The sequence below is a fragment of the Saccopteryx leptura genome, chromosome 3 (genome assembly GCF_036850995.1).
Source record: "Saccopteryx leptura isolate mSacLep1 chromosome 3, mSacLep1_pri_phased_curated, whole genome shotgun sequence".
NCBI lineage: Eukaryota > Metazoa > Chordata > Mammalia > Chiroptera > Emballonuridae > Saccopteryx > Saccopteryx leptura.
In genome coordinates, this window is record NC_089505.1 from 290,728,497 (window position 1) to 290,747,308 (window position 18,812).

The 18,812-nt window shown below is 44.3% G+C and overlaps 1 protein-coding gene across 2 annotated transcripts in view; it reads right to left on the minus strand.

Annotated features, from left to right (window-relative positions):
- Window positions 1-65: 65 nt before the first annotated feature.
- The window catches only part of NECAB1 (N-terminal EF-hand calcium binding protein 1), a 110,238-nt gene continuing 91,491 nt past the window's right edge, over window positions 66-18,812 (minus strand). Inside the window, exons 10-13 of one of the 2 annotated variants that reach the window (XM_066378759.1) lie at window positions 12,787-12,896; window positions 7,627-7,704; window positions 6,158-6,249; window positions 66-1,571 (exon numbers count right to left, since the gene is read on the minus strand). In XM_066378759.1, the coding sequence (XP_066234856.1) occupies window positions 1,543-1,571; window positions 6,158-6,249; window positions 7,627-7,704; window positions 12,787-12,896 (309 nt within the window). In that variant the 3' untranslated portion in view covers window positions 66-1,542. Of the gene's footprint in view, window positions 1,572-6,157; window positions 6,250-7,626; window positions 7,705-12,786; window positions 12,900-18,812 lie in introns of both variants that reach the window. The other variant, XM_066378758.1, reaches the window with a different exon arrangement.

Sequence of the window (18,812 nt, forward strand, 5' to 3'; positions counted from 1 at the left end):
GTACGGGCACGTGTGTTATGTCAAAATGTATTACCTAAATTTAGTGGATCCTATGAAAAAATTATTTTATCTGAATTGAATGAGGAGTGAGGGTATACACTGGTATTGATAAAAGTTAGTATGCCACAGATATTGTAGGTCAAATTTTATATTTTAAAATATTGGTCCAGGCTTCCTTCTTTTCTGGGTTTTCTAACACATATTAAAAAAAGAAGAAGAAAGGAAAAAAAACAGGAAAAACTTACCTTACAGTTTCTTCCTGGAAGACTGGTGGTTTCAAAGGAATTCGGACTAGAGGATAACATAGTACCAATTTCTGTGTGCACGGTGTTTTCATTGGCTGCCTGCGTCACCAGAAGAGATGCTACTATTAGAAATAGTAACTTCATGGCGTGTGCAGCACAGTGTGCAGTTGTCCTTGTTCTGGTGGAGCTGGGGTGGTGGTCCTTCTAGTGTTGAAACCAGAAAAGGTATGTCTGTCTGTCTGGGACCTTTTATATTGTATTATTTCCCTACACTTTGTGTCTGTGCTATCTTTGTTCTTTGTTCGCTATTTTAAAATTTTGTTTTTAAATTATTTTGAAATACAACTGTCTATTTTGCATAAGAAAAAGTTAGCCTCTGGATCATATGCTTGAACTTGATTTTCTCAAAGAAAACTGTCCACTTTCCTTCCTTGATTTGCTTAACTCACACCCAAGGAATTCTGATGCTCACAGATGATATACTGCTTTCACATTAACAAATGTATCTTTCACAGAACTGTTCACTTGTGAAAAACCAGATTATAATCTGAAAAATAGAGATTCTGTAGGTTACAGTTAATGCTGGTTGTGCGAAGGTTTTTGTTAACTCTTTTATTTAGGCAAACAGAAACATTGTCTTACAGTTCTAGAGACTAGAGGTCCAAGGTCAGAGAGCAGGCAGGTTGGTGTCTCCCAAGGCCTCTCTCCTCGGGTGCAGGTGGCTGCCTTCAGTGTCCTCGTGTGACCTTTGCCCTGTGCACCTGATCCTTGCCATCTCTCTCTGCATCAGGGACACCAGTTGTATTGGATAATGTATTCACTTTTAAAATAAGATAAGTGAATAGTCATAGGAGTAGGCATTATAGGAGAAAAATTTCACAGGAAATCAGTTACTCAAAAGTCACAAAACACTGATTTAACCTTTAAGGTTTATGACAAATCTACAATTCTGTTCTATGAAGGAATATTCTAAAAGTTCTCCTTTTAAATGTTTTCTATCAGTTTCTCTTTTATAATTTTGTTCCTTTAAGTCTACACTCTTGAGATATTAGAATTTTATGATTAAAAGGTTTTGAGTTACGTATAGCAAAACAGCAAATGTTGAGAGTAACAGTGAACTTTGAAAATTGAGTTAAATTTCACAAGAAAGATAAATTTACATAATACATTTAAGAAGAGTGTACATCTTAGAATTAATATATGGAAAGTACACATAGTAAATACAGAGAATTTTCTAGTTCACATTTTGATTGACATGCATTTTGCACTTAGAACATAAAGAGAACATCTGGAAAAGTTAGTTGTTGTTCAGGATCCACCATGACGCTGAAAAGAGAAAAATAGTTTTTTAAATGATGACAATACCTGCCAGGGCTAAGTTCAAGGTACAAGTCACTCAAAGAGATCATTTCCCCAACTTCAGTCTGCACAATCTCTTTTTTTTTTTTTAAGTAAGAGTAGGGGAGATATACAGACAGACTCCTGCATGCTCTCTGACAAGGATCAATCTGGCAACCTGTCTGGGCCCGAAGCTCTGCCCATTGGAGGCTGCTGGCGAATGAGCTATTTTTAGCACCTTGAGGTGGAGGCTCCATGGAGCCTGGGACCAATGTGCTTGAGTCTATTGATCCATGGCTGCAGGAGGGGGTGGGGGGGAGAGAGAGAGAGAGAGAGAGAGAGAGAGAGAGGGAGAGAATGAATGAATACAGGTGGGGGAAGGATGGAGAAGCATATGGTTGCCTCTCTTGTGTGCCCTGACCGGGAATCAAACCCAGGACTTCCGCACGTTGCGTCGATGCTCCACTGCTAAACTAACCGGCCAGGACCCAGTCTGCACAGTTTCTAACCTTTCTTAGTCCTAATCACTGACTGTATGAGCCTTGACTGAACTCTTCCTGGGCAGCTGATGTTTGCACTGTACCTTTGGTGCCTGGTCATAGCCTGACTGAGAATTTTTGTTATATGAGAATAGAGTTTGTCTTGGCAATGAGATTATAAATGCTCTGTAGATAAAATCATGTTCTTGTTTTAATCTACCCAGTATAGGCCAGTATTTTGCAAATATACTTATATACTGATTTATGAAAGATTAGATATAAGTGGGGGTGTTCTAAATAATACTTTTTTAGCATATCTGCATCGTGAAATTGGAAATGTTTTTCCCAGTGAATATAATTTATCCCAAAGACAATCCTATGGCCAAGAAGGAAGAATGCTAGAATGCTTTTAGAAACAGACAAATGAAAAGGATTAAAATTTATTTTCAAAGCTGTTTAGTACTCTTGCTGACAACAGGATTGTATTTTCCCGGGTGTGCTCTTTCCCTCAACCACAGGCCTTTTTCCTCTGCCCGGGGCTAGTCTGCAACACAGGCTGAAGTCTCCTGCCCCTTCCATCTGGGTGACTAATGATGCCTGATGGGCTGCTGCCTCATCTGAGTGATGTCTATGTTTCAGAGATCATAGCAATATCTCTTGTAGTTTTATATCTGGATGCTGGCTGGTTTAGTTGCCTTATTTCTTAAGTTCTGTCTTAGGTAAACTACTTAGAAACCTAAAGAAAACAATCTTATTAGAAATCATAATTTGTGAGTTAACTTAGAAGTACAAAAGTATTCTGTATTTCTAAATGAATAGCTTTCTCTTCTTTCATATTTTTATTTTAGGTTTAACTGTGTGCAGCTAAGATATTTTTAATCATTTTTTAATCTTTAGTCTTGAAATGTCTATAATACTCAAAATTCACAAAATTAGTAATTAAAAATACTAGAAGTCATAATATCATTAAAACCATAAGTAATTTTTATAAGCTAATTCCAGGTTTTTGTCCAGGGAGGTATGCTATAAAACTTTTACTTTAGAATAGACTAAGATGTTCTGATAGGTATTAAAATGTTTGTGAGATAGATTTAAAAAATTGTGTTCAAAATCAGGCCTAACTTTTCTTTCTGTTGTGTCAAAATCCAGTGGTCATTGTTGACATTAGATGTAATATAAAAATTAATGCAAATAAGGTTAATAATTAAAAGGTCTTATGTTGTATTGAATTCGGGCTTTGAGAAGAGAAATGATTGCATATAAAGCACTCAATCTTTCTAAAGCAGAAAACATCTCGAGAGACAGAGGAATAAAATGTGTGTGCTCACAACACTGAGAGTATACAAGTGCATCCAAGATGATGAAGCTGAGTTGGGCCAGAAGAACCTACAGGTTACTATCAACATCCTGTTCTTGCCACAGCACTTTCCCTGCAGCTCATTAACCCCCCTGTCTACTTTATTCTCATTTAGTGTCTCTGGTCCTGGTCTGACTCCAGATGCCAGTAAGAACACATGTTTCCTTTCCTTTGACTTCACTGAACCCGTGGTTTCAAGGTTGGAGAGTGAAGCTGGGTATGATGACCAACACAAATGACAAGTGTCAGGACTTGTGGGAAATTTTTTGACCGAAGACCAAGGTGTTTACGATGATAATCAGAGCACTTCATCTTTGCGTTTTTGAGGACGTAGGCTCCCCTGTGCCATGCACTGCACTAGTACTGTGCTGAGTGGAGGTGTGAGGTAAATGTGGTGGGGGCCTGCTTCTTGTACTCTGCGCACAAAGCCTGCAGCAGTAATATTCACAGACGTTATTTGTGTCCTGGTTCTTTTCATGGATAGCACATTTCAAGTCTGGTATAAATAGGTAAGTGAAAACTTTTCGGATGAAGTCAAGGCAATCACTGAAATTTGTTTCTGAATAACCTGTGCCACCACACTCACCTGTTACTTTACGGTGCTGTGTGCGTCCTAATTTAAGCTGCATGAGTCACGAGACATTTCCATCATATTTATGGGTTTCTTATTTGAGGGTTAAATCTGAGATGTACAGTGAGAGACACACTTGTCCTTATGATCTTGAGTTGGTGCCTGACTAGACTTAGGCTGAGACCGTAAGAGTCAGCCTGTGTCCTCACCTAGCGTTAATTCCAGATTTTACTTGTTCACTTCTTATTAATTCTTGAATCCATCAAAATCTATCCTGATTTTAAAATTCCTATCACTTGATTAAAACTGTTCTCTTGAACAAGTGACCTCTTTTAAACCAATTTTCAGTCTCATGCTCTTCTGGTGTGCTCTGCCCCCTGGCCTGGGGAGCACAAGGACCTTGCCTTTTTTTTTTTTTTTTTTTTGGTATTTTTCTGAAGCTGGAAACAGGGAGGCAGTCAGACAGACACCGGCATGCGCCTGACCGGGATCCACCTGGCATGCCCACCAGGGGGCGATGCTCTGCCCATCTGGGGCATCGCTCTGTTGCAACCAGAGTCATTCTAGTGCCTGAGGCAGAGGCCATAGAGCCATCCTCAGCACCTGGGCCAACTTTGCTCCAATGGAGCCTTGGCTGCAGGAGGGGAAGAGGGAGACAGAGAGGAGAGGGGAAGGGATAGAGAAGCAGATGGGCGCCTCTCCTGTGTGCCCTGGCTGGGAATCAAACCCGGGACTCCTGCATGCCAGGCCAACGCTCTACCACTGAGCCAACCGGCCAGGGCCAAGGACCTTGCCTTTTAATCAAACTGACCTGGTGTCCGTATGTTCTGGTCTGATTCTTCTGCCTCTACTCAGGCTCCTAGTATAGGAGGCTTTTCCCTCCCAAGCTTTTCAATAAAGGCATCTCTCCAGGTTTTTGTTAGGTATTTTGTTCTTACCTACATACACACTTTCTCAGAATTCCCAGGCTCCTGCCAGGGTCTCACTGTGGCTAACTCTTGAAAATCGTTATCTGCAAGGGAATTAAGTCTTTTGATGGCTCCTGGTATAGGTGCTGCTTTTTCCTGCCCTAGAGACTGTTGCCCTACCTGAGCAATCTCCTCCCCAGCACACACCTTGTCCTTCCTGTCACGGTTATACTGAAGAGTACTGTGCCTCTCAAAGCCCATTAATGATCCCATATTACTGTAAGAAGAAAGTTCAAACTCATGATGACCTTTTCAACTTCATTTCCTACTGGTTCCCTCTCCACAAGGACCCACCACAGCTATCTGCCTCACTCAGACCTTTGCACCAATTTAGCCAAGCACATTTAACGTTTCTTGCCTTTGTCCACATCTACAATTTGACCCTACCAAGTACCTTCTCTATTTTGTCCAAATCTCATCTCAAAATGTCCAACCAAGGATACCTCCTCCTTAAACACGTTAAAGAAGCAATTCCTGCTCTAAGTCCACACAGCACATTATGACTGACAGTAGCTGCTGCATGAGCCCTGAGCTGGATCCTCCCTGCAGACACCTGTTTCCTACCAAACAGAAAGCACGTGAGGCATAGGGACTGCTTTTGTACTTTTACTCCCTCAAGCTCCAACACAGTTTTGCTCAGAAGTGGAGCTCAGTCAGCGCTGACCTAAGGGCTGAGCCCCGGTAACCCCCGAGCCAGCACATGTCAACACTCGGCAGACACATGCTCAGTCAGCAACTTAGTGGATGGGCAGATGAAGAACTGAGCTGGGCTCTCAATTATCTGAATCTTAACTAGGCCAGACATCGTAGACAACCTCAGTTCAAAATGTTCTTTCCCTTTTCCCCAGTTACAAGTAATAATTTAACAGCTATTATAATAAGAATATTCCTAATAATTCTAATCTCTAGTCTATGGGTCACTTATTTCTACTTTTTTTAATACACTAAATTATATTGTGGTAAAGCATTTGAATTAAAAAAAATCATGAATTTGCTTCAAGTTTTTAAAATTTTTGACCAAGTGGCTAATATTAAGTTTAATATAGCCAGAAATACAAATTGGGTCAACTAAAGTCTAAAGGCAATGGAATAAATATTGATTTCATTTCTCCCCTCCCCCGACTCAAATTTTAAATACAGAGAAGCAATAAAGAGAGCACCATGGGGCGTACATGCTTCTCCAACACCAGGATAGTTACCTGGAACTAGCATAGTAGATGTGAGTTCTGGGGTCTCCAAGAAATCCACATTACTTCTTTGGAACATCTTGCTGTAATTCGTCTGCAGGTGGCTATGTAAATAGTTACAGGTTAAGCATTTGCATTTTTTTTACTATCTTCCTAAGCAGAGATCATCAGAATTCATAGACAAGATGACAAGATTTTGGATGATTTAAATGAAGTGCCTGAAGACAGATTTCTTTTTATAGGTACTTAGCCTTAAAAAAACCCCAAAAAACATCAAAACTAAAAAGACTTAGTAGTAATTTAACAATTGTAATCAGAAAATTTTTTTTAGAAGATTTTAAAAAATAGGAGTATTTTAATTCTCTACAGAAGTGAAACAAAAGGAGATAGACTTTAATTTCAGCAAGAAGCTAAAACGGAAGAATATCTTGGCTATCAGGATGTTTAAAAAACAGGATAGCTAAGAAGAGGGACTGTAGCTCTTCCATCCCTAGAGAGTAAAAGGGACAACCACCAACCTCACAGAGGAGGCTGGGAGCACAGAGTCAGGAGTTGCTTTGAGGCCCCCTTCTCTCTGAAGGCCCATGAGGGTCATTATTCTTTAAAATAGCCACAGAAATAGAACTTTTAGGGGAAATATGTGTCATGTACACTTCTAGGTATTCCATTGCTTCCATCTCCACATTCAACATAAATATGGACTTAACAGGAGAGCTGTGGGATTTGTGCCACTGAAACCAATGAGAACTATTTATATAACCTTGGAATAACAAATTTTCATCCAATTTTTGTAATTATACACTTTTTTTACATATGAGCAATTATTTTAATATTAAGAAGTTGATTTTTTGTTTAACTTTATTGAGGAACAATTGACAAATATAATTATATATACAGTATTCAACATGTACAATGTGATGATTTGATATACATGTAGATTGTAAAATGATTATCAAGAGAAATTAATTTATTTTTATTCTTTTCCAAACAATGTCATAAATTTTCGCTTTATTTTCAGTATTTAAGGACATTTAGAAAAGTTAAGCTGTGATGACTTTAACGATTATGTCAACTTTTGTTGTAAAATAAAGTAATAAACACACAGCTTAGGAAGAATTAGAGTGTAAACCTTTTCTTGTCCCTGTCTGCACCCTAAGTGCCCCCCCATGTGCCTTAGACGTCTGTGACTTATATCTAGATTTTCTTACATGAGAGCATCAGTAAAATGGTAACAGTTAAAAGTGAGACCATTACTAAGTTTCTGTGATCCAAGAGGGAAGTGGTTTCTAATCCATGAAACAAATTCCTAAAAGATTGGGCTTTTAAAAATAATCAAATAGGCCAGGTTTTAAAGGTGAAGTAAAGGAAATGGAGCTTTCCCTATAGCTCCTAACCTCATCACACACACTCCACCTCCCTGGCAAGATAAACAAACATAAATGAATGAATAAACTATTGAATGAAAGCATCTCATAACTTACCTATTCCACACACTACTGTTCTCCCAGAACTCATAAATCATGTAGCGAGATTCATTTGAAAGCTTCTGTATAGAAATACTGAAGTGGAAAAGATAAGGTAAATTAACCACAGGAAAATAAAGACAAGAAGCAAACTGATTTTCCTAACTGCCTCTCTATGTGGCATGCAACTGTCTCTCCACTCTATAGGGAACACCTGTGTGCCCACCAGAGACTACAGCTCTGTCAAATTGGTACTTTGATGTCTGTCTGACATAACTTTTAGTTTTCTGATTTAGCATCATGAAGACTGTCTCAGTACATTATAAACATCATAACCACACCTTTTGTGACATTTCATTCATTCATTTAAAAAGATTTATTATCTAGATCTGGCCAGTTAGCTCCGTGGTAGAGTGTTGGCCCAGTGTGTGGATGTCCTGGGTTTGATTCCCCATCAGGACACACAGGAGAAGCAACCATCTGCTTCTCCACCCTCCTTCTCTCTATCTCCCCCTCCTTCAGCCATGGCTGGACTGGTTCAAGTGCATTGGCCCTGGGTGCTGAGGATGGCCCATGGAGCCTCCACCTCAGGCACTGAAAATAACTTGGTTGCAAGCATGGCCCCAGATGAGCAGGTCATTGGCCCCAGGTAGGGGTTGCCAGGTGGATCCTAGTTGGGGTGTTTGCAGAAGTCTGTCTATCTCCCCTCCTCTCAACTTGGAAAAGAAGAAAAAAATATTTATTATCTGTCATTTCAGGGTTCAGAAATGTGAGTGCAGACCACTGCCCTGGCCCTTGAGTGGGGCTCTTTGGAGGGTCCAGCCAACCTTAGGTCTCTTGCCAAATTTTTGGCCTTGCCTTTCTCCGTGACTGACAGCTTTAGTTTGGGGTCTTGCCCAAGTCCTCTGGACCAAACTGCTGCTTACTGGGTTTTCAGGGCCTGGGCCCTCTCCTCCTTTCTCTCTTGTGCACACACTTACTTCTCAACTTTCTGAGCAGATCATTTTTGAGAGTCCACATTCTGGCTGTAACTGTACTTTTGAAAATTGTTTTTCCAGTTCAGGAAAGACGTGTTTGTTCCTTCCAGCCCTTTGACCAGCTGAGTGTCTAAACGCCCATATGACATGTTGGGAGGAGTAAGGAGAGGGCTGCAGAAAAGCCAGGTTGAAGTGAAGACTAGATTTAGCCCTGCAGCACTGGGAGCCACCGAGGATTTAAACAGGGTGTGTGTATGTGGAGGGGGAGGAGTGTCAAGTTAGAGCTGTATTTACAAAGTCCTTTTGACCACAGGGTGCGGCATTGATGGGGAGCAGTCGTAGGGAGCAGGGAGAAGCTAGAGGTATAGAGACAGCTGAGGTGAGAGATGGTGACGTCCAAGTTCAAGTAGAAAGAAAGGAGGAGGTGATGGATTCACAGACTTGAGAGTGGGACACAAAGATGAAGATGCCTTTTAACAAGTAATTCCACAAACCCTGCTTATTCAGTCTAACTTTTCACAAATATTCAGATTAAAAATCAAAATGAGAGGCTAGAAAAGAAGAATATTGATTTCCTAGAACAGTGGTTGGCAAACTCATTAGTCAACAGAGCCAAATATCAACAGTACAATGATTGAAATTTCTTTTGAGAGCCAAATTTTTTAAACTTAAACTATATAGGTAAGTACATTCCTTATCGAGGTAGTGCCTGCACATGGTATTTTGTGGAACAGCCACACTCAAGGAAGGGGCCAAAGAGCTGCATGTGGCTTGTGAGCTGCAGTTTGCTGACCAGGGTCCTAGAGAATAACAAACATAGTGCAACAGTCAAGCTAAATGCAAAGTTAGGTTTCCTAAGTGTGACAAGCAGGTGGTGGTTACTGCACACAAATTTTAATACTTTTTTTGTGTGTGGCTGTTTGCCTGTAACTAGTGTTTTCATAGGGTTGTTCAGTTGTTTGTCTAGTTTGTTATATCAAGGTTGGATATAGCAAATATTGTTATTAGGTCAATATCAGATGTTTTTGGGAGAAAAGTTTAAAATAGAATCAAAGAAATTGAAATAAAACATTTTCTAATCCTGGAGTTCATGGACAGGCTTCTTTTTTGGGGGGTAAGGGTCTTAAAGTCCTAGAAATAAGCTACAAATTAATGTGCACATCTACTTTTTCCTGGGAAGAGAACCCACAGCTTATATCATAGTCTCAAAAGATCTATAATCTCCAATGTAACCTGACAATATGACAGAGAAATCTTAATCCTTGACTTTTTTTTTTTTTTTTTTTTTAGTATAAAGTTTAAAATACTTAGCATAGCACTTCAGGATCTTCATGTACTACCTTCTAAAAATGAATTCATTTGTGTTACTTATTAAATAAAAACCCATTTGTCTTCTATCTAAACCTGCCATATTCCAGCTAGCCATAAGATTACAAGAAATTCACAACATTTTAGCGTAGTTCTCAAGCCTCTTAAGGACTGGAGGAGATACCATGGTACGATACAGTCATGGTCTGAAGTGTGGCCCGGTCACTTACTAGCTCTGTCACACTGGCCCCATTACTTAGCCTTGGTTCTTCATGTGTAATACAGTGATGGTAATGGTACTACTAGGATAAGATGAGGCATTGCATGTAGAATGCTTATCCCTGGGCTTGGCACCCATGTGAGAGTGTGTTTAGCTAACTAATTACCCAATGGCTAAAAACAAACAACAACAACTAAAACCAGCAGTCTCACTGGGTGAGTCATTATGAAACCTAAGCTTGACTATGGTGTCAAAGCTGAAGAGCAAGACCAAAGCGAGAGGAACAGAGAAGAAAACGCTGAGGGAAACAAGCATATCTGTGGCAGCAAGGAGCAGCAGCAAAAGCACAATAACAACCATCACAGCTTATTGTTACAGTGCACGCCACCGACAACGGTGATGATTTCTGACACGCATGCCCTGCTCCAGGCGTCATCTGTGAATTAAGTCATTATGCCTTCCCAATCACACTTGGGGTCATGTGGCAGACATCCCAACTGTTACCCCTTTCTAACAGAACCCTGCCTTGTTCTGTTAGTAATATATCCAATGTACCAATCAGTGCTGGACTGAGACAGACCTCACAGTCTCACTCCTTTTCGCTGGACAATGGTTCCCTCACCTCCCCTGAGCCAGGAATGACCGTCTGACTTGGGTTGGACCAATGGGAGGCAGGGACCATGCTGGGAGCAGGTACTTCTGGGCAATGTCTGTACCATGAGGCTCAGATGTAAGTTGGTGCTGCTCCCTCTCTTTCTTCATGACCATCAGCCCTGATCAGATGGCAGAGCTGGACTGGGGCAGGTTTTCTCTCAAAGGGACATGGGTGTTTTCAGTTAGGAGTGAAACTGACCCATAGGTGGCAACATTTAAGGACATTATTGTTACAAATGAAAAGATGGCACTGGGATAGTGAGAGAAGTTAATTATGAATATTTTTTTTTTTTTAGTGAGAGACAAACAGGGACAGACAGAGAGGAAGGGAAAGAGATGAGAAGCATCAGTTCTTTGTTGTGGTACCTTAGTTGTTCATTGATTGCTTCCTCATACGTGCCTTGACTGGGGGGCTACAGCAGAGTGAGTGACTCCTTGCTCAAGCCAACAACCTTGGGCTTCAAGCTAATGACCTTTGGGCTCAAGCCAGCAACCTAGGGTCATGTATATGCTTCCACACTCAAGCCAGTGACCCCACACTCAAGTCAGATGAACCCACACTCAAGCAGGACAAGCCTGTACTCAAGCCAGTGACCTTGGGGTTTCAAACCTGGTCTTCAGCATCTCAGGCCAATGCTTTATCCACTGTTCCACCACCTGGTCAGGCTATTTATGAATAGTTTCTAGAAATATTTCTGTCAGCAACTGGTAAAGGCCTAGGGCTTGTATGATTAGCTTTCAATTGTTTGCAAATAGCATTATGTGGCTTACTTCTCAGCTGTTAACTATGACTCTACTAACACAAACATCCTCAGTCTTCCTCCTCCAAGTGTTTGTACTTCCTGTGACACTTATCACCCGCTTGCAGACAGTGGGACAGGACAGGAGTAGATGTAGTGGGGATCCAGCTCATGGCTCCCGGGCTTCAGTGGACAGGGCACTGGGCTGAGCATTCAGTGAATCCTTACCACCGCTGCGTGAGGTTTTGATGAGGAAACTGAGGTCTAGAGACAGTAAGGCTTTTTCTCAAAACCACGAAGTGAGGACAATCCATGTTTAATACCAGAGCCAGTCTTCTGGAGGGGAAGCACCCTGCTGGGTATAAACCCCCGGGAATTGATTCCTGCAGGAGCTGAACTGCTCAGAGACACACAGTATGTTTCAAGATGTGTGCTGAATGCTTGCCTAAAACAATATTTGAAGGGTATTATAAAATGCAGTTGAAAGAAACTCCCAAGGGTGAGGTGACTTGGTTGTGGCAGCTTTCCAGAACGGGTGAGCTGGACGCTGGGGCTGGGGCTGGGGCTGCCGCCGGGTGGGTATTTCTGGGAAGCAGAGTGGCCAGGTCGAAGGGCCACCTGCTGGAAAGCTGGTGGGCTCTGGGGACAGGGACTCAGTGAGGGATGACTCAACAGCTCTGTGACCCCTGCATCTTTTGGGGAGGGTGGACGCAGGGTCAGCATATACATCTAGCATTTGATAAGATAGTTGTTGGGGTTCCTGTAGCTCTCTGATTAAGGGAATTCTGTGAACATTGTTTCTGGAAAATCACTGTAGTAGCTGCCTATGGGACCACTTGGAGATGCTGAACACCGTTCCCTGAGATTAGCCTGAGCTGCTTGCATGGTCTGAGCCATGAGACAAGCTTTCCTCTCCTGCTGATGACCAGGGTCTACAGTCAGGATTTGGAGGTTGTGCGCTACTACAGTGGCTGAGATGGTCATTGGTCCCAGGGCTGGCCGCCTGGGGAGCAGCAGACCCAGATGCCCTGGATTGGGCTCATGACCACAGATGACTTCACATCAGAGTCTGAGCTGCCTGGATGCCAAGGAGGCGTGTGTGTGTGTGTTATGTGGGGTCGGGGTGTATTTAGCCTATTTAAACCCTGTCTTAAACTGTTCTTTCCATTTTATTTTCCTTGGGGCCCTAACACAAAATCCACAGGGAGTCCAAGGATGAACAAGGAGGTAGCCAGTTAGTCCTCAAATGCATCCACAGGGGTTGAGTGTCCCCACTCACCGCAAACACCCACTCTGGGTGGCCGTGCTCTCCACGTAGAGTTTCAGAGCCACCTGGAACCTGGCTGCGTCCTCTGAGTTCACGGTCAGCTGCCGCTGCACCAGCAGGACCTGCTGTGGGGACAGGGACATCACTAACAACCCTGCGACCCTCCCGTCTCTCCCCAACAAGCAAACAACACTTTTCTACAATGGGAACAGGAGAAGCCATGACTGACCCCAGTGACACACGGCATGAGCACCATGACACAGGCGGATAGTTTTCTCATCTCTGGTCACAGTCGCTAGAGAGAGGCCTTTGTCTGCGATGTGCTCCCCTTCTAGAGCAGTGGTTCTCCTAGAGTCACCAAGGCATCTTAGAATTGCATTTCTACCAGAATCTCAGGATGTGGGGATGAAGTGACTGATGTGCAGTGGGGCTCGGCTCACAGGGGGACAGGGTACAGCCCCGGCTTCTCCCGGAATACGTTGTGATACTTGAGGTACTATGAGTATCGTGACAAAAAGCCCAGCTTCAGAAGGTCATGTGCTCACTGGTGTATTTCCACAGGCACAGTGACCATCACGGGCCTCAAACACGTTAACCCCTGGCAGCAAGGAGCCTGTTCACGGGTCACATGGGGTCGGGTACCGGCTGCTGCTTGTAACATCTCACCATGGAGACCCCCGCCTTTGCCTCTTGGAGTGCTGTGCTCTTAAGATCAGGCTTGTCTGCAAGGGTTGGGAGTAAGCTGTACACACAGCTCACACGGTCTCTCCATTGCTAGGTATGCAGCTGGACTGTCACCGCAATATCCTATATAATCCAGTGATGAGGTCTCAGCAGCAGAACATTAGAGTGAGACCTTCATGAAGGATGTGCTGCTTCCCCCTTTCTTTTTTTGTTGATTGGATAAAGAGCCTCCTCACCAGTGGCAGAGACACAGGTTACTGGGAAAGACATTTTTATTGTATTTGAATTATTCTCCATTTGATGTATGTTTCCATAGTAATATCTTAGCAAGTACCTTAATGAGTCCAGTAATTTAATTGAGCCCTGTTTCAATTTCCCTTCAGGCTCAGGGATCAAGGCTAAGGTCACGAGTAACCAGTCAACTTGAAGAATGACTCTCCAAGACCTGGTTTTAATATCAATAACAAAGAGTGCAAGTTCATCTCCGCACAATAATGTGACTATGCCCTTGAGACAGAAATCTGCAGAGACTTCTTGATTGGGTATTGTGGTTTAACAATGACTCAGATGATTCCCATGGGCTCTCCTACTGGGGATAAACATACCCCCTCTCCCATCATAATTCTTTTAGTCTGAAGGCAGTTATTCATGATGCCGAGGGGCGGACTGCAGATAGGACCAGAGTCCTTCACTACCTTCACACCATTCAGCTTCTTCTGTCAAGACCTGGGTTCTATTTCTTGTCCCTGGGCTGGTCTATCTTGCTTTTGCCAAGAGAATGTGGCAGGAGTGTGTGCAGGTTTCAGTTTAGGGCCTCAGGGCCTCATGACTTCCCACTCTCTCTCGGATCCCAGGACGGGTGCATGAACACGCCCTGCATGAGCAGGACTCCGCAGAATCCTCGTGTGAAGGGCCAAACAGGACACATTTTAGGCTGTGCATGTCAGCCATAGACAATAAACAAACAGGTGGGTGTGTCTGGGTTCCAATATAACTTCACAGATAAAAACAGGAAGTGGGCTTTTGGCTAGAGAGTTCGAGACCACCTGCAGCAAAGCTGAGGCCCCAGATGTGTGAGAAAGCCCAGTCTAGGCCAGCAGAGCTGACAGCAGATTCCTCAAGGAGGCCAGCTGAGACCATAACACCCCCAGTTGAGACCATAATGCCCCCAGCTAGGACTGTAACACCTGCAACTGATTCCACCCTAAGGAGCCTACCTGCAGAACATGGTCAAACCACCAGACTCTGGGTCGTTTGTTATACAGCAAGGCTAACTGATTCATTCCCTTATCTACACAGATGTGAACAGGATTTGGAAAAATGAAATTTACTTTGCAACCCAGACTGGGCATGTTGTTCCCCTCCCTTCCTCAGACATTTGCACAAATAAGTCAGTTTATGGGTCCCGGGTAATCAATCGGCCTCTATTTTATGACTACAGTGACAAGTGGAGCTTCTTGAATCTTGGGTAATTAAAGATAAACTTTTTGAGGTCTAGAGACAGTCTTTAAATCTGTGCTGGCTGGTTAGGCTGTAGACTGTGCAGGATGGGAGCCATGGGGATGCAGCCCTATAGTGCTATGAAAAAATTTTAACCCCACATCTTCAGCTAGCTAGCTCAATAACTGCTTTGTTAGCTTCTGTACTCCCTGCTTCCTCCTGCTTGTGGTTGCACAATAGCTAAGACGAAAAAAGTCTCCATACTTTGTGACAGTTAACTTGTTTAATCAGGTCCCTGCAAAGGATCTATAAAAACCCCTAACTCTGTAAGCTCGGGGTTCAGACCTCTGGGTGTTAACCCATCTGGTCCTGCTAGCATAATAAACTGGTTCTCTCTGCTATCCTGAGTGCTGCTTGGTCTTTTCTGTCAGGTGAGTTTTGTTGCAACATTTGGTTTCCTGACCAGGAAATCCAACAACGCTGGCCCATTGTGCCACCGGTTAGGGGCCAGGGAAAGCGAATAGCACAATGGTGCCAGGAGAACGAAACAGTGCACCTCCCGCCCATGGAGATAAGACCTCCTTCTTGGGAGACTCGCAGCTGCCCGCGCACCGCTGACTCCACTGGACTTGAAGGGGGGGGGGGGCACACGAACCCACCGGAATTGCATTGGAAAGGTAAAGTCCTGGGACCCAGCCCAGAGTCAGGCCCGTCTACAGATGGAAAGGGAGACTGATCACCTCTCGAGGTCTCTAGGAACAGAGACCCTAGGTAGGGATCTCTGGGATAGGGAGAGAATGTAATAGCCTCTGTGTGTGCGCATGCATGTGGAGGTTGGGGGCTTGCACCTGAGTTTCCAGGTTGTGGCTCCCCAGTGAAAGCTACAGAGTCCGAGTGGGCCCCAACCTGCGGTTCATGGCAACCTTATAAAGCTTAGGGCAGTATCAAGCAGTGCTTGATCTGAGTCAGGGGTTTATACCGACCTGCCAGTAGCTAAGAGGCACCTAAGCTCCCACAAGGGACATGGCCAGGTGGGCATCTGATTGGTTCCTGAAAAGGGGCTCCCTCCCCTTGTCTGTCCTGCAACACTGGGCATAACAAACACAACCAGAATGGGTCCTAGTCAGTCCAAACCCACCATCTTATGTTGCATGATTAAGAATTTCAATAAGGGATTCGGTGGTGACTACAGGGTTAAAATGAATCTAGGAAAGTTAAGGCCCCTCTGTGAGTTAGAATGGCAACCTTCAATGTAGGCTGGCCTAGGGAGGGAACACTTGACGTTTTGACAGAGCAGTTTGGGAAGTTGTGACTAGCGACCCAGGTCACTCTGACCAATTCTCTTACATAGACTTCTGGCTAGAAATTGCCCAAACCTTGCCACCCTGGGTCCAGTTCTGTGAAGGGAAGAAGAGACAGAGTAGGATCTTTGTTGTCCAAACCACAAAAGGACTCAAGAAACCCATCCATCAGGGCAAACCTGAAGAAGAGGTGCCCTCCCTCGCCATATGTTTCTCAACTGCTGACCACCCGGTGGCAGCATCTCAGCCTTTGCACCTGCCAGACAGTCCTCCTCCACCTGTGTCTCCACCACGGGAGCCTGAGCAGCCAGCGAGGCATCGGAGATCCCCTAACCAAGACACTTTCATTCAGCACAGCCTGCTCTCCGGATGCCCCTAAGGGAAACAAGGGGCCCTCCACAGGTCTATGAGGATGGGACAGTTCAACCTGGCAAGGCCATCCTCCACTACCAGCCCTTCAGTACCACTGACCTCCTGAACTGGAAACACCACCCTCCATCCTTCTCAGAAAAACCATATGCCCTCATTGACCTCCTCGGGTCAATATTCCAGACTCACCAGCCCACCTGGGACAACTGCCGCCAACTCCTCCTGACGCTTTTTAATACAGAAGAAAGTCGGCAAATCCTCACTGAAGCCCAAAAATGGCCGGGGGACCAAGCCTTCACTGAAGCGATAGATGCAGCAGGATGGGCAAGAGTGGCCACTCCAGACTCGAGACTGGACTGGGACTTTAATACCGACACCAGCAGAGCTTCCCTTCAGAGGTACTGGAAGCCCTACTGAGAGGGGTGCGTGAAGGAGCTAAGAAACCCACCGACATGTCAAAAACCTCCGCAGTCACCCAGAAGTCAGACGAATCGCCAAGTGACTTCTACGAGCGACTCTGTGAGGCATCTCGCCTCTACACCCCATTTGATCTGGAGGCTCCACAGAATCTGTGAAGGTAAATGCAGCATTCATTGCCCAATCTTCCCCGGACATTTGCAAAAAGCTCCAGAAAGTCGAGTTTCACCAGGATGAATGCCACCAAGGTCCTAGAAATCACCACGAAGTTCTTTTTGAATAGTGACCTCCAAGCATAGGAGGCTGACAAATGAATGAAGCAGAAGGTCACCCTCCTTGCTGCCACATTGGAATGACCTGACGCCACCTAGCGACCAGGACTACCTCAGAAGGGGAAAACAGCAGTGACCTCCTCTCTGACCTGACCAATATACCTATTAGAAGGGATCGGGACACTGGAAAAAATGAATGCCCAAAGCGAGGGCACCCAGCAAAGCCATTAGGGCAAGGGAAGAATCAGTCGGAGCCAAAGATAAACCATTTCATCAGGCTAATGAAAATAGACTCGGAATAAAAACACCGGGCTCCTTACAGCTTGGCCCCAACAGCCCATGTTCAAAATGAAAGTAGGGGGCCAACCAATGACTTTCATGGTTGACACTGGAGCAGAATAGTCAACAGTCACAACTCTGCTGGCCCCTTTCAGCGAGAGAGAAGCTACCATCATCGGAGCTACAGGAGCGCAAGCTGAGCCTCGACCATTCTGTCAACTGTGAACCTGCCACCGGGGGGCCACCGGGTCATCCATGAATTCTTCTGTCCCATAGAATGTGCCATTCCCCTACTAGGGAGAGACCTTTTAACCAAACTTGGGCTCAAATAACCTTTGCGAAAGGGGGTCAACCAGCCTGACATTGGAAGGCCCAAAAGAAAGTTTAATCCTGTTGGTCATACTATCCCGCAACAATGAATAGAAACTACACACAAAAGAGAACTGAAAAGAATCCAGCAGGCTTCTGGGAGGCATTCGATCAGTATGGGTGGAAGGAAATCAACTGGCAGACCAAAAAGCAAAAGCAGCAGCACTAAGGGGAAACCCCAAAGCCCCTCCATTGGCTATATGCCTCACCAGAACACCATGGCCAAATAAACCCGAGTACACCCCAGAGGACAACAGATGGACACAAGAGGAAGGTGCCCGTCAAACCATCCAAAGACTTTTCATACAAAAAAAAACAAACAAAAACCTAGCCCTCCCAGTTGCAGACCGATACACCAGCTGACCCACCCAGGCCAGATGGCATCGAGGACGCTCCTAGAAAGACATTACTGTATAACACAGCTTCCAGGAGTCTGCACAATTATAAGAACCGGTGTGCTGCCTGTGCCAAGAACAACCCTCCTCAAAGGCCCAGCCTGGCACTTCGAGTCCAATGAATAGGGACCTATCCCTTTGAAGATCTAGAAATAGACTTTACTAAAGTAAAGCAGAGCAAAGCTACAATTATCTATTAGTCATAATAATGCACATATTTTGGGTGGGTAGAGGCTGCCCCCACAAGGACTGAAAAAGCCTGTGAAGTAGCCCGAGTGTTCCTTCGAGAAATCACTCCCCAGTTCGGGCTTCCTCTCACCATCCATAGTGACAATGGACTAGCCTTCGTTGCTGAAGTAATACAAACTCTGGCAAGCATTCTACAGATAAAATGGAAGGTCCATACAGCATACAGGCCTCAAAGCTCAAGGAGTGCAGAATGCATTAACTAGACTCTAAAAACCACCTTAGCCAGACTCTGCCAAGAGATTCAAGCCTCCTGGGTAGATTTA